Here is a 10,528-nt window from a genome sequence, read left to right as displayed (position 1 = left end):
GAGGGCCTGACAACGCCAATAAAGGTGAAATCGAAACCATGCCGAGTTGAGCTAACACCGTAGCAATAGTTCGATGAATAACCTTGGGGTCCTTGGGATGATTATTTTGATCGAGGTCAGTGGAAATTTCTGAACAACAGAAAACCGAGTTAGTTCCCGTGACATTGAGCAAAATAAAAAGCTTACTGCACAATGAGCTTAAATGAGTGAGCAACCCACAAGGTTCACCATCGGGAGTGTGAACGGGGCAAAGAAATCCCCACGATCTACACATCCATAAAGTTAAAGGGACTGGAGTAGAATCAGTGTCCTTACTCTGGTAGTAGCTTGCGCACGGATGTAGTTCTCTGTCTTGCAAAAAAAGCTCCCCTATGGACGGAACGAAAATGAGATATGAATCTGAAAAAATTCAGCTTTTCGGCTACCACGCTAAAACCATTTGCCTAAAGATGAGAAAATGAGCACCACAAAGAAACACGTTGTACTCAACCTGCTGAAGGTCCATATGCGACTGGGATTGAATATTTCCAGTGCTTAATAAATATTCAATCCGTTTGCCTATATCCACAGCATTATTTTTCTCCACAATTTTTAAAACCTTTGCATCTGAAAAGAGAAGTTTGGCCGCCATCAGAAAATGAAAACGCAAATCATACGGTCGCTTAAGTCGAACTCTTCCTTGAGTTGCATTTCCCTTTGCAACAACCTCTTGCACCTGTAAAGCCAGTCTTCTAGTCTATCCTGAAATACATATTTGTAACCAAAGCAGAACATTATTTGTAATGTTTACCTTCAAATAGATATTCATCAGATGTCCGGGTAGTAAGAGCTCCTGATGTTGTAAAGTATCGGAACTATCAATCGAGGCCGACCCATCCACAACCGCAAAAAGCTTGTGCAGCATATGACTGAGCTAAAAAACACAATTAGACCAAGAAAACACACCAATCAACTTACATGAGCAAGTTAAACTTATCACGGAAATTGTCCAAATGTACAAAGACAAATCTCCTCAGAACATCCTCTCCGACCTGAGGATGCGAAGACGAGTCAAACACTTATGAAATAACGCTAGTCTTACCTCGGCGTTGGACATACTAGACAGCGCCTCCAAAGGAGTCCGAAATGTTTCGCCTGGTTTACAGTTCGCATATAAAAGATAAAAACAAAACAAAAAAAAAAGTATTTCCATCAGGCTTACCAATATAGCGAAGGCAATCCAAACGTGTAAGGCAAGGTTGACGTTGCGTCTCTTCAATAATGATTCTTGCTCTTTGACTTATAAGCTGGCTTCCAACTGCACCTTTGGACTGCTCTTGCCCTTGGACGTGGATGCCACTCAGCTGCTCGAAAATTTCTCGGTCACTTGTGTCCATGAACGCCTGCAAGGACAGTCAGTAAACAAAAGATGCAGGTAACGTAGCAGCACCTTCAAAATTATTCCGACCGGAATCACAAACTCCTGCCTCCGAATCCTGAAAACATTTGCTGTCGTAACAAGCAATAACAATGTTGTGACTTACACAAAACCAAGCCTAGCCGTGCCATGATGCAGGTAGTAAAGTTTGATAGTTGACCCTGTTTGGTCTGGTCTCACACATCTGAACAAACACAGTAACAAAAGGGCCCATAAAACCGCCTATGTATACCTCATCATCAACCCGATGTCAGAGAATCCTGCTCCTCTGTTTTGAAACGCATTTCTCCTTATAGCAATTATCTGTTCAAACACATCCCAAAGTTCAAGCGCCATGATATTTTCTATGCGACCATACATGATTTCGTTTCGGTACAATGAGCTTTCGTATGATTCTTTCAATTCCTTTCACAATGAAGTACCTACATACAAGTAGCTGAGTTACTATCAGGAAAGGTTGAAGGTAGAGACCATACCCTCCCATCTCCGTGCCCTCCTCTTTCAAAGAAATAAGCTTTTGTGGCGACAAGCCTCTCAAATGGCAAAGGCTCGACTACAGGAATTTACTCAAATTTAAGGAAGAAAATGAGAGCAGAAACCAAATACCTTCAACATTATAGGCAGCTTTCCAAGCGAAAGTTGATGGTATCTAGTCATTGAACCGTAATCCAAGATAAGCTGGATATTGAGCGCGCCGGTGTAGCTCAAGAACCCTTGCCGGCACTACGATAAAATAAACTATAAGGAAGAAGAATCAAAGAAAAAAATACTGCTCACACCTCCTTTGGAAGAAGACGATGCTCCATTGCCTTCTCCTTGAGATCCTTCACGGGCGGTTGCACAACAGGCTTGTCGAGCGTCAGTGCCAAAACAACGTCAAGGGAAAATCCAAAATCTCCAGAATGAAATCCATCTAGCAGTGCAAGGCAATGCGCCTATACTCATCCAAAGGATATAAATCAGCTTATTCCCAGTCGAACCCTGCTCGATCTCCACCGGCGCGATCCCCTTCACTGCTTCCACCAGTCCCCGCTGCACGAAGTAGTCGAAGGAATCGATGTGAGGCGAGACGAGATCCTCCAGCGCCTTGTACGCTGCGGAATCGGGAATGCGCGGCGGTCGAGATGTCGTCGCGCCGTCCTTCTCCTTCTTCCTCTTCTTCTCCATGCCTAGAACCCTAAACCCGCAAAACCCTGGTTATAAACGTGATACCTTTATATGCCATATTTTCCTCGTCGGCGTCTCATTCGTGCCAGGTGTCGCGCTTTTGGTTCGTTGGCCAGGGTTTCTAAAGAGTAGTGTCGCGGTGCCCCACTCTCTTCGCTCGATCGATCTGCAGTAGGGTAAGTAGAGCGCAGCGCCGCATTTCCATCGATTTTACTCGCTCAGCCGATCGCCTTGATCTAAAAGGTAGATCCTAGATCGCGACAGATGGCCGCGTCTCCTGCTTCTCAGATCTCGCAGCTTTCGACGGGATTGCCGCGGCAGAGCTTCCTGTTTGGGGATAGACCGCAGTGCTTGAATCTGAGGAGAAGTAGCTCGAGCTCCAATTGTCTCTCATCGTCAAAATCAGGTACTGGAGCTCTGTTCTACCTTTTTCTTCTCCTGGCTTGATGGACGCTTCACTGTGTAGGATCTGCTAGAGCGGTGGATTCCGTGAGAGATCCCAGCTCCAATCTAGTGGTGTGTTTTGGAGAGATGCTTATAGACTTCGTTCCAACAGTAGGGGAAGTTTCTTTGGCTGATGCTCCAGCGTTTAAGAAAGCTCCTGGAGGAGCTCCAGCCAATGTTGCTGTTGGTATCTCTCGGCTGGATGGAAACTCTGCTTTCATCGGTAAGGTGACAATCTAATCTATGATCACCTTTTCCAGCTTTCAAACAAAATTTTCTAAGTTTTTTGGTTCTCCACCACTTTGCTTTTACCAGGTTGGAGAGGATGAATTTGGTTTCATGCTCGTGGACATTCTCAAAGAGAACAAGGTGGAAAGCAAAGGCATGCGTTTTGATCCCGGTGCTCGCACGGCTCTCGCGTTTGTGACTCTCCGCAAGGATGGCGAGCGCGAGTTTATGTTTTACCGCAATCCTAGCGCGGATATGTTACTTAAGCCTGAGGAGCTTGACGCTGACCTTATCAAGCAGGTATCAAAAGTATTACTTCACATCACTTGCGTTCTTACTTGGCTTGATAACTTCCAGGCGTCCATTTTTCACTACGGCTCTATCAGTCTCATCGCGGAGCCTTGCAGATCCGCTCACTTGGCCGCGATGAAAATCGCCAGAGAAGCTGGAGCGGTCCTCTCGTATGACCCCAACTTAAGACTTCCGTTGTGGAGTTCGGCAGAGGCTGCTCGCACAGGCATCAAAAGCATTTGGAACGAAGCCGATATCATCAAGGTTTGTGTGAATGAGTTCTTTTATTTTTCAAAGGTCGAAGTTTCCAAGTTTCTAAGTTTGCTCGGTGGCTTTAAAATTTGAAGATAAGTGAGGAGGAGATCACATTTCTAACTGAAGGAGGTGACCCTTACAGCGATGAAGCAGCTCAAGCTCTCATGCATCCAAACTTGAAGCTCTTGCTAGTGACCGAAGGCGAAGGCGGCTGCCGCTATTACACAAAGGTTCCAGTTTTTCTTTTGTTTAGCCTTGTCTTTCCTTGGTTTTCATGTTCGCTTACTGTTACAGGAGTTTCTTGGTCGTGTGGACGGTATCAAAGTCGACGCCGTCGACACAACAGGCGCAGGTGATGCGTTCGTCGCTGGAGCCTTAACTCAGCTCGTAAAAGAGCCATCCTTGTACAAGGTAAGATTCGTTGCGTTCCTAGAAATGGAGAATGAATCAAATGTTTTTGTGTCAGGACGAACCGAGGCTGAGAGAAGCTCTCCTCTTTGCAAATGCTTGCGGTGCGATCGCAACTACGGAGAGGGGAGCAATCCCCGCCCTGCCGTCGAAATCCGCAGTGTTTCAACTTCTAGGAAAGTCGTCTGCCAAAGTCTTGCAGCCATGAAAGTTTTAAGAACACATTTTTTCCTCTTTTTTTCCTGCTTTGGAACTTTTACATTTAAGATATTTAATCGCGAACTCTACAGTGGCGAGATCCCGTGTCAAAACAGTCTAACCAGGTCAAGTCTACTAAACCAAGGCTCTTTTTATTGACAAGAACACACGAGTCCCCACAGCAATGGCGATGGCAACGTCGGCACGAAGTGTTCTTTCTTTTCCTCTTGATCTTATCTGTGCATCAAGACAGGAGTAGCTTGAGCGGCATCCCGCAATTGTGGAAAAATACGAGGGTGTTGGTGTTGTCGAGAGGATCAACTTGGCTGTCCAAGTTCTCAGCTAAGTTATCGGGTTTGAGTGCCGCATGACTGCCCAGAAAGATCCAGTAGAACCACCAGTTGCAAAGCTAATCAAGACCATATCCGCTACATTGGTGCGTGCCAGAATTAAAATACATATCAACTTTGCTTTGGGACACCGTGTGACGCGGACATGCAAGTCTCCTTCACGTACAATGGATCTCCAGAACTGGTTGTAGCTGTGGGCTGCTGAATGATCTCCAAGTTGGCTTACCTTCCAATGCGGGTGTGGCATCTAAGCTTGAACACAGCAAACTCTTAGAAAAAGATAACCCGAAGCCTATTTTGCCGATTTGAAGTCTGAAGGAGCCATGACATAAGAGAAGTCATGCCACCAGACCTTTTGAAGGAAAGGCTCGATATTTAAGATGCTGAAATGTCTCTTGTGCTCTTATACACGTAAGTGTTTAAAGAGAGCATCCATACTCACCACATCTTTTCCACCAGGGGCAGCAGCAGGGTCTGGCCCTGGGAGGGCAGCACGCAAAGGTTGGAATCAGCGACCTGCAGCTAATCCTTTTACTGCACGGAACCGGGGGCGACGGTGGCGGTCGAGGAGAGGGTGGCGGCGGAGATGGCGGTGGTGGAGATGGCGGTGGCTTCTGTTTGACGGGAAAGTAGACGAAGCCATTCACTCCACATCGACCCAGTGGAAGGCCATGGTTTCCACGCTGCAGCCTCATGTAGCCTTGCTCTCCCCAGCTTGTCCCCGCCGAGTTTTTGATGATCCAGTAGTCCTGGCCGTTTTCGGATCCATAGCCGACGATGAGCACCGCTAGATACGGAGTTGCCTGGTCATCTTTGCATGGGCCCTTGTAAATCCCCTGCATTTTTAGTTCGAAGGCTTCAGCGACTTGTCCTTCACAAAAGAAAAAAAAAAAAAAAAAGATTTTTCACTGACCCCTTTGTAGCGAAGGAACTCTGGCGCATTGCCATCGATTAGAGCTGTCACGGGCTGCTTGGCAACCTGCGCGACCATGTCCGTGTCGTCGCTGGAGCCATAGAGATTGTCGTAGTCGTCAATGCCGACGGAGTAGCGGTTCTGGAGAGCAGCACTTTAGTAAAAAACAATGGTGCACGTACTTACATGTTTTCGGCAGGTGGCATTGAAACCTGTGAAGTGGTAATCCGATGCGATCGAGAGGCCATTGCCTGTGTCGACGAGGTATTCAAATGCGTTCTGGGGAAAGCCGCTGTGGCAGCCATCGGTGCCGTAGCTCCGGGAGCAATCCAGCAGCTGCTGCGCCGACAGCTCCACCAAAACTCCAGTTGCAATCTTGTTGATTCCCTCGATGGCTTCTGCCGCCGCGAAAGCCCAGCTACCATCTTCCATCCATGCCACAATATAAATATAAAGTGAGAAGCAGGATTGAAGTTGAAGTCCAAGACTTACTCTGGCATCCTTTGCGATCTTTCACAGGTGTGACGGCCCCCAAAGTTCTCCAGTCGATGGATTTGGGGACAGAGTCGACGTCGCCAAACATTCGGATCCCTGCATCCCCCTCCAGAGTACTATCACTTGCGGCATTTGCATTTGCAGCAAGCAGGAGGAGGAACGAAATCGAGACCAAGAGATGAGGAGACATTCTCAGAGAGTCGTTGAAGCATGTAGATAGTAGAGAACGAAGGGTTATAAAAGCATTTCACAACAGCCCACGAGACTCATGCGGGTGTAGGCACTATCAATCGTACATGAACAGACTTTTTTGCTAGAACAAAAAAAATGTGCGAAAAAGAGAATTCATGAGGTCTTCATTTTTCCCCGCAAGAGATTAAAGATGGTCTGACATTTTTCCTTCTGTTTCTTTGGCTTCTTCAAGAAGATTGCCTTTTTGTGCTTATTTAGATTAAATATTTAACGTTAAGTGTTTTTAGATTTGCCTATAAAATTTAAATTCAAAAGTTTATATTTAGGTTTTAGATCCAATTTTGTTAATTAACTAAAGGATCCACTGAATGAGATTAACAATCCACCACACTTATCTTGACATTTTAGCTGAAGTATAGTAGACTGTAAGTAATCAAATAAAATAATGTGATGATGGATGATAATGATATAACAAGACCTTATAAGAATTTTCACATGCTATAGCTATCTTCATCTTAGAATAAATTGACAATCTGGTCCTTAAAAAATTCAACTTATTATTTACTACTATTAACTAATAATTCTCAAGAATTAACTGGGGTTTATGGATTTTAATAACACTAACAATTTACACTGAATATTCTCATGAGTTTAGGGTTTATGGATTCCTCGAAGCTCCGGCTCGTGAGCGGCAGCGTCCGGCAGCGCAGTTCAGCACCGCTCGCCCCACTATCGCAATGCCTCCGTCCCGACAGGAGCACGGAGAATCCGCGCGTGTTGACCAGGGCAAGCGGCGAAATCCTGGCATCGCAGCAGCAGGGTCATTCGATCGGGCAGCAGCTGCTCGCGCCGCCGCCGCCCAGTCCCGCCCGCCAAATCCCGCGGGAGCTGGATCCGCTGCGAATGCCGGAGCACGTCGCGATTATAATGGATGGGAACTCTCGCTGGGCCAAGCTCCGGGGATTGGCCACCGACAGGGGGCACGAGGCCGGCGTGCATGCATTGCGAGAGATCGTGGCCGCCTCCAGCCGCTTGGGTATTAAAATTCTCACCGTCTTTGCCTTCTCCACCGAGAACTGGCGTCGTCCCACGGTGCATTCCTTTTCCCCTTGTTGTTCTCCTTCCATTTTGATGAACTTGCCTCAGGATTGCCGTGATCCAGATTGAAATCCAGTTCCTGATGCAACTGTTCGAGAGAGTGATCTCGGAGGACTCCATGAACATCTTCACGTAAGTCTCTAGTTTCTTTTCCTAGTGTTTCTCGTGATTGGAAGCTAGAACTCTATCATTCATATATGACTTCTTCACAGCTATAAGCTTCTTGTTTCTTCTTTTGCATTTTTCTCTCAGGAAGGGAATTTGTGTCCATTTCATTGGAGATCTGTCCAGGCTTCCAGGCACTCTACGCTTGCTGGCGTGTCAAATCCAGGAGCGAACGCGCCACAACAAAGGTCTCAAGCTGGTGGTGGGATTAAGCTACAGTGGTCGACAGGACTTGGTCCAGGCTTGCAAGGCTGTGGCGGCGGAAGTCCAGCGGGGGAGTGTTGATCTCGACGAGATTGATGAGTCCAAATTGGAGAGCAAGCTCCTCACGACTTGGGACGAGGAAATCAGCGATCCGGACTTGCTGATCCGGACAAGCGGCGAGAAGAGGCTGAGTAACTTCATGCTCTGGCAGCTGGCCTACACGGAGCTCGTGTTTGTGCCCGAGCTATGGCCGGATTTTGGAGAGAATGAGTACCGGGTGGCACTGGCCGAGTATCAAGAGAGGGATAGACGTTTCGGGAGGCACCAAAACAAATAGAAATCTCTCTACAATGATCGAATAAGTAGCTTTTGATATGTTTTGATTTATATTTTTTATTTAAATGAGTTCTGTAAACCAGTTATTAAAAAAGACCTTTATATATATATATATATATATATATATATATATATATATATATATATATATATATATATAAATAACATTATACCAATTGAGATCTACTAATTGCAACAACATTTAAAAGTACAGTGTGAAATTTTATTCTATAATATTTTGTATTAATATTTAGAAAATTGATATATACAATAAAACATTTTAGCTATAAATAAAAGTGTAATTTTTATTAAAAAATATATGTCTAATTACTTCAATAGCTGATTTTTATTGATATGTTATAGATATTTAAATAAATATATATCAAAAATAAAAATAAAAATAGATTTTGCATAATGTTTTTAGATTGTCCTTCTTTTGGATCAATTAAATTTATCATAGAAAGATTTTAGAAAATCATAGAAGATAAAAATAAAAAATAAATATTTATCTATTATAGAATTTTATTTCATATACATAAGCATGGCAATCCTGAAAATTATTCATTATAAAAGCATAAAAACAAATTGATAAAACTTATGATTTCGAAGTATTATAGAATTTAGATATTAATTAAGTTACATGAGTGGCTGTTTAATTTAGATTTATAAAAATAATATAATACATACATGGTTAAACTTATTCATTAAAGTTAATAACTTGTTTGTAAAAATTAAACTTTAAAGTTATTTTTACTTTGAAATTAGAAATAGTGATTACAAAACTATTTAAAAATGTTTAAAATGTGTTTTTTAAATTTATAAAATAATTTATAAACTATAATCATTTTAAATGTGGATTTTCTATTGCTATATAAATATGTTTTTGCCTTGTAATTAGTTTCTAGTCACCAAATTTATATATTTACGTGTTATAGATATCTTGGTCTTTATTTTTGAATTAAAATTTCGAATAAAGTGATAAATTAAAAATATAATAATTGTTTAATAGCATATAATATATTTCAGTTATATTGATAAACATATATATTTTTCATATATATATATATATATATCTCAAATTATGTCGTAAAGTAGGAATTAAAGAAGAAATTTTAATTGTGTAAGTGTTTGGAATATGGAAAGGGAATATGAAAAATGTGCATATCAATTAGGCTAAAAACCCTAGCTTATATACTAGTCTGGATTGAAACCAATCTGACAACTACCAAAATCCCACTATACTAATATTAGTATATGGCATCGTAACTATACACCTAGACCTCACATCATCCCCTCCTTAATAGAAAACCATCAAGGTTCTCTTATAGATAGGCCAGGATTTGGAGGAATGTCAGGAGGAGGTATTGGCAGATCTGTAGGTGGTATTAGTTGTTTTTTATCCATTTATATGAAGTGTTTCAACCACTGCACATGCACAATTTCTGGAAGATCGGCGTACTGGACATCATGCCAAATCTTATAAACTTGCGATCCAACTTGCTGTAACATTTGATACAGTGTTTTCCACTGAGCAAGAAGCCCCTTAGATAAACCATATACCGAAAGATGAAGAAAACGGATTAACACCAAGTCATCCACTTTGTACTTCACAGGTGGACGATGATGGGAGTTGTAATGCCATTGTTGTCTTACTTGTATATGGCTTAACTGTTTGGTAGATTCTGCTCAGACAAGTGAAAGAATGCTCATCAAATATTGATCCCATGACCTAGCATCGGGAACTCGTGGCAATCGCAAAGGTAAACCTAGCTCCATTGGTAATATTAGATTATGACCATATAGGAGTTTATATATGGTGAAGCACCAATAGAACTCTACACCCCTGTGATATATGCATACTGAAGAGACAGCAAATACCCATCCCAATTTGAATGCTGAAAGTTGACATACTTTGTGATCATTTCTTTGAATGTTCGAACGAGCCATTTCACCAAACTGTTTGACTGTAGATGATAAGCACTTGTGAAAGTGTGGCGTATCCCCAATTAAGATGTCAAAACATAAAATGCCTCAGCCATAAATGTGGGACCATTATCCGAAAGAATTTGCTCTAAACAAGAATGTTAGAATACCATTTGATTGAGGAGAAAGTATCCAACAGCAATTTTAGAGTCGCTAACAAGAGCACCAACTTCCACCCAATGAGTCAAATAGTCAGAAGCAATAATAACATATTCATTACCAATAGTCGATCGTGGAAAAGGTCCCATAATGTTAAATTCCACCAAAATAGATGGGAAATTGCAATTGACTCTAACTGTCCTTCTGCAGCATGAGGGGGAATATTACGAATTTGGCACCAAATGCAGTTACGCACATACTGGATAACATTATATTGCATCTTTG

General features: G+C 42.7%; 4 protein-coding genes across 5 annotated transcripts in view; 2 read left to right on the top strand and 2 right to left on the bottom strand.

Annotated features, from left to right (window-relative positions):
- The window catches only part of LOC9655213 (DNA-directed RNA polymerase I subunit 2), a 5,528-nt gene extending 2,739 nt beyond the window's left edge, over positions 1 to 2,789 (bottom strand). Inside the window, exons 1-18 of the mRNA XM_024668460.1 lie at positions 2,733 to 2,789; positions 2,374 to 2,578; positions 2,197 to 2,279; positions 2,024 to 2,140; positions 1,894 to 1,970; positions 1,776 to 1,839; positions 1,650 to 1,720; positions 1,524 to 1,601; positions 1,430 to 1,475; positions 1,202 to 1,382; positions 1,082 to 1,134; positions 958 to 1,031; positions 791 to 908; positions 657 to 741; positions 491 to 606; positions 316 to 443; positions 187 to 266; positions 7 to 129 (exon numbers count right to left, since the gene is read on the bottom strand). Of these exons, the coding sequence (XP_024524228.1) occupies positions 7 to 129; positions 187 to 266; positions 316 to 443; positions 491 to 606; positions 657 to 741; positions 791 to 908; positions 958 to 1,031; positions 1,082 to 1,134; positions 1,202 to 1,382; positions 1,430 to 1,475; positions 1,524 to 1,601; positions 1,650 to 1,720; positions 1,776 to 1,839; positions 1,894 to 1,970; positions 2,024 to 2,140; positions 2,197 to 2,279; positions 2,374 to 2,578; positions 2,733 to 2,789 (1,756 nt within the window). The remainder of the gene's footprint in view (positions 1 to 6; positions 130 to 186; positions 267 to 315; positions 444 to 490; positions 607 to 656; positions 742 to 790; positions 909 to 957; positions 1,032 to 1,081; positions 1,135 to 1,201; positions 1,383 to 1,429; positions 1,476 to 1,523; positions 1,602 to 1,649; positions 1,721 to 1,775; positions 1,840 to 1,893; positions 1,971 to 2,023; positions 2,141 to 2,196; positions 2,280 to 2,373; positions 2,579 to 2,732) is intronic.
- LOC9643485 (probable fructokinase-7) lies at positions 2,664 to 4,508 on the top strand. Of its 2 annotated transcripts, none has more exons than XM_002963637.2 (8): positions 2,664 to 2,760; positions 2,828 to 2,990; positions 3,051 to 3,256; positions 3,344 to 3,556; positions 3,614 to 3,811; positions 3,895 to 4,032; positions 4,097 to 4,213; positions 4,269 to 4,508. In XM_002963637.2, exons 2-8 carry the CDS (start codon positions 2,849 to 2,851, stop codon positions 4,416 to 4,418), a joined length of 1,164 nt encoding a protein of 387 aa, XP_002963683.1. In that variant the 5' UTR covers positions 2,664 to 2,760; positions 2,828 to 2,848; the 3' UTR covers positions 4,419 to 4,508. The 2 variants fall into 2 exon arrangements, with proteins under 2 accessions (XP_002963683.1, XP_024521922.1); XM_024666154.1 differs by having other exon boundaries at positions 2,665 to 2,760; positions 2,832 to 2,990.
- A 525-nt stretch (positions 4,509 to 5,033) lies between these two features.
- LOC9655212 (zingipain-1) lies at positions 5,034 to 6,405 on the bottom strand. Its single transcript, XM_024666160.1, has 4 exons — positions 6,164 to 6,405; positions 5,858 to 6,096; positions 5,672 to 5,812; positions 5,034 to 5,594 (listed from the first exon to the last, which is right to left on the bottom strand). Exons 1-4 carry the CDS (start codon positions 6,354 to 6,356, stop codon positions 5,178 to 5,180), a joined length of 990 nt encoding a protein of 329 aa, XP_024521928.1. The 5' UTR covers positions 6,357 to 6,405; the 3' UTR covers positions 5,034 to 5,177.
- A 466-nt stretch (positions 6,406 to 6,871) lies between these two features.
- LOC9655211 (isoprenyl transferase) lies at positions 6,872 to 8,240 on the top strand. Its single transcript, XM_002963636.2, has 3 exons — positions 6,872 to 7,450; positions 7,521 to 7,588; positions 7,709 to 8,240. The coding sequence occupies exons 1-3, from the start codon at positions 7,004 to 7,006 to the stop codon at positions 8,160 to 8,162; spliced, it is 969 nt and encodes a 322-aa protein (XP_002963682.2). The 5' UTR covers positions 6,872 to 7,003; the 3' UTR covers positions 8,163 to 8,240.
- Positions 8,241 to 10,528: the final 2,288 nt, after the last annotated feature.

Source organism: Selaginella moellendorffii, unplaced genomic scaffold (assembly GCF_000143415.4).
Source record: "Selaginella moellendorffii unplaced genomic scaffold, v1.0 SELMOscaffold_3, whole genome shotgun sequence".
Taxonomy (NCBI): domain Eukaryota; kingdom Viridiplantae; phylum Streptophyta; class Lycopodiopsida; order Selaginellales; family Selaginellaceae; genus Selaginella; species Selaginella moellendorffii.
This window is presented reverse-complemented; position numbering and strand designations above follow the sequence as displayed.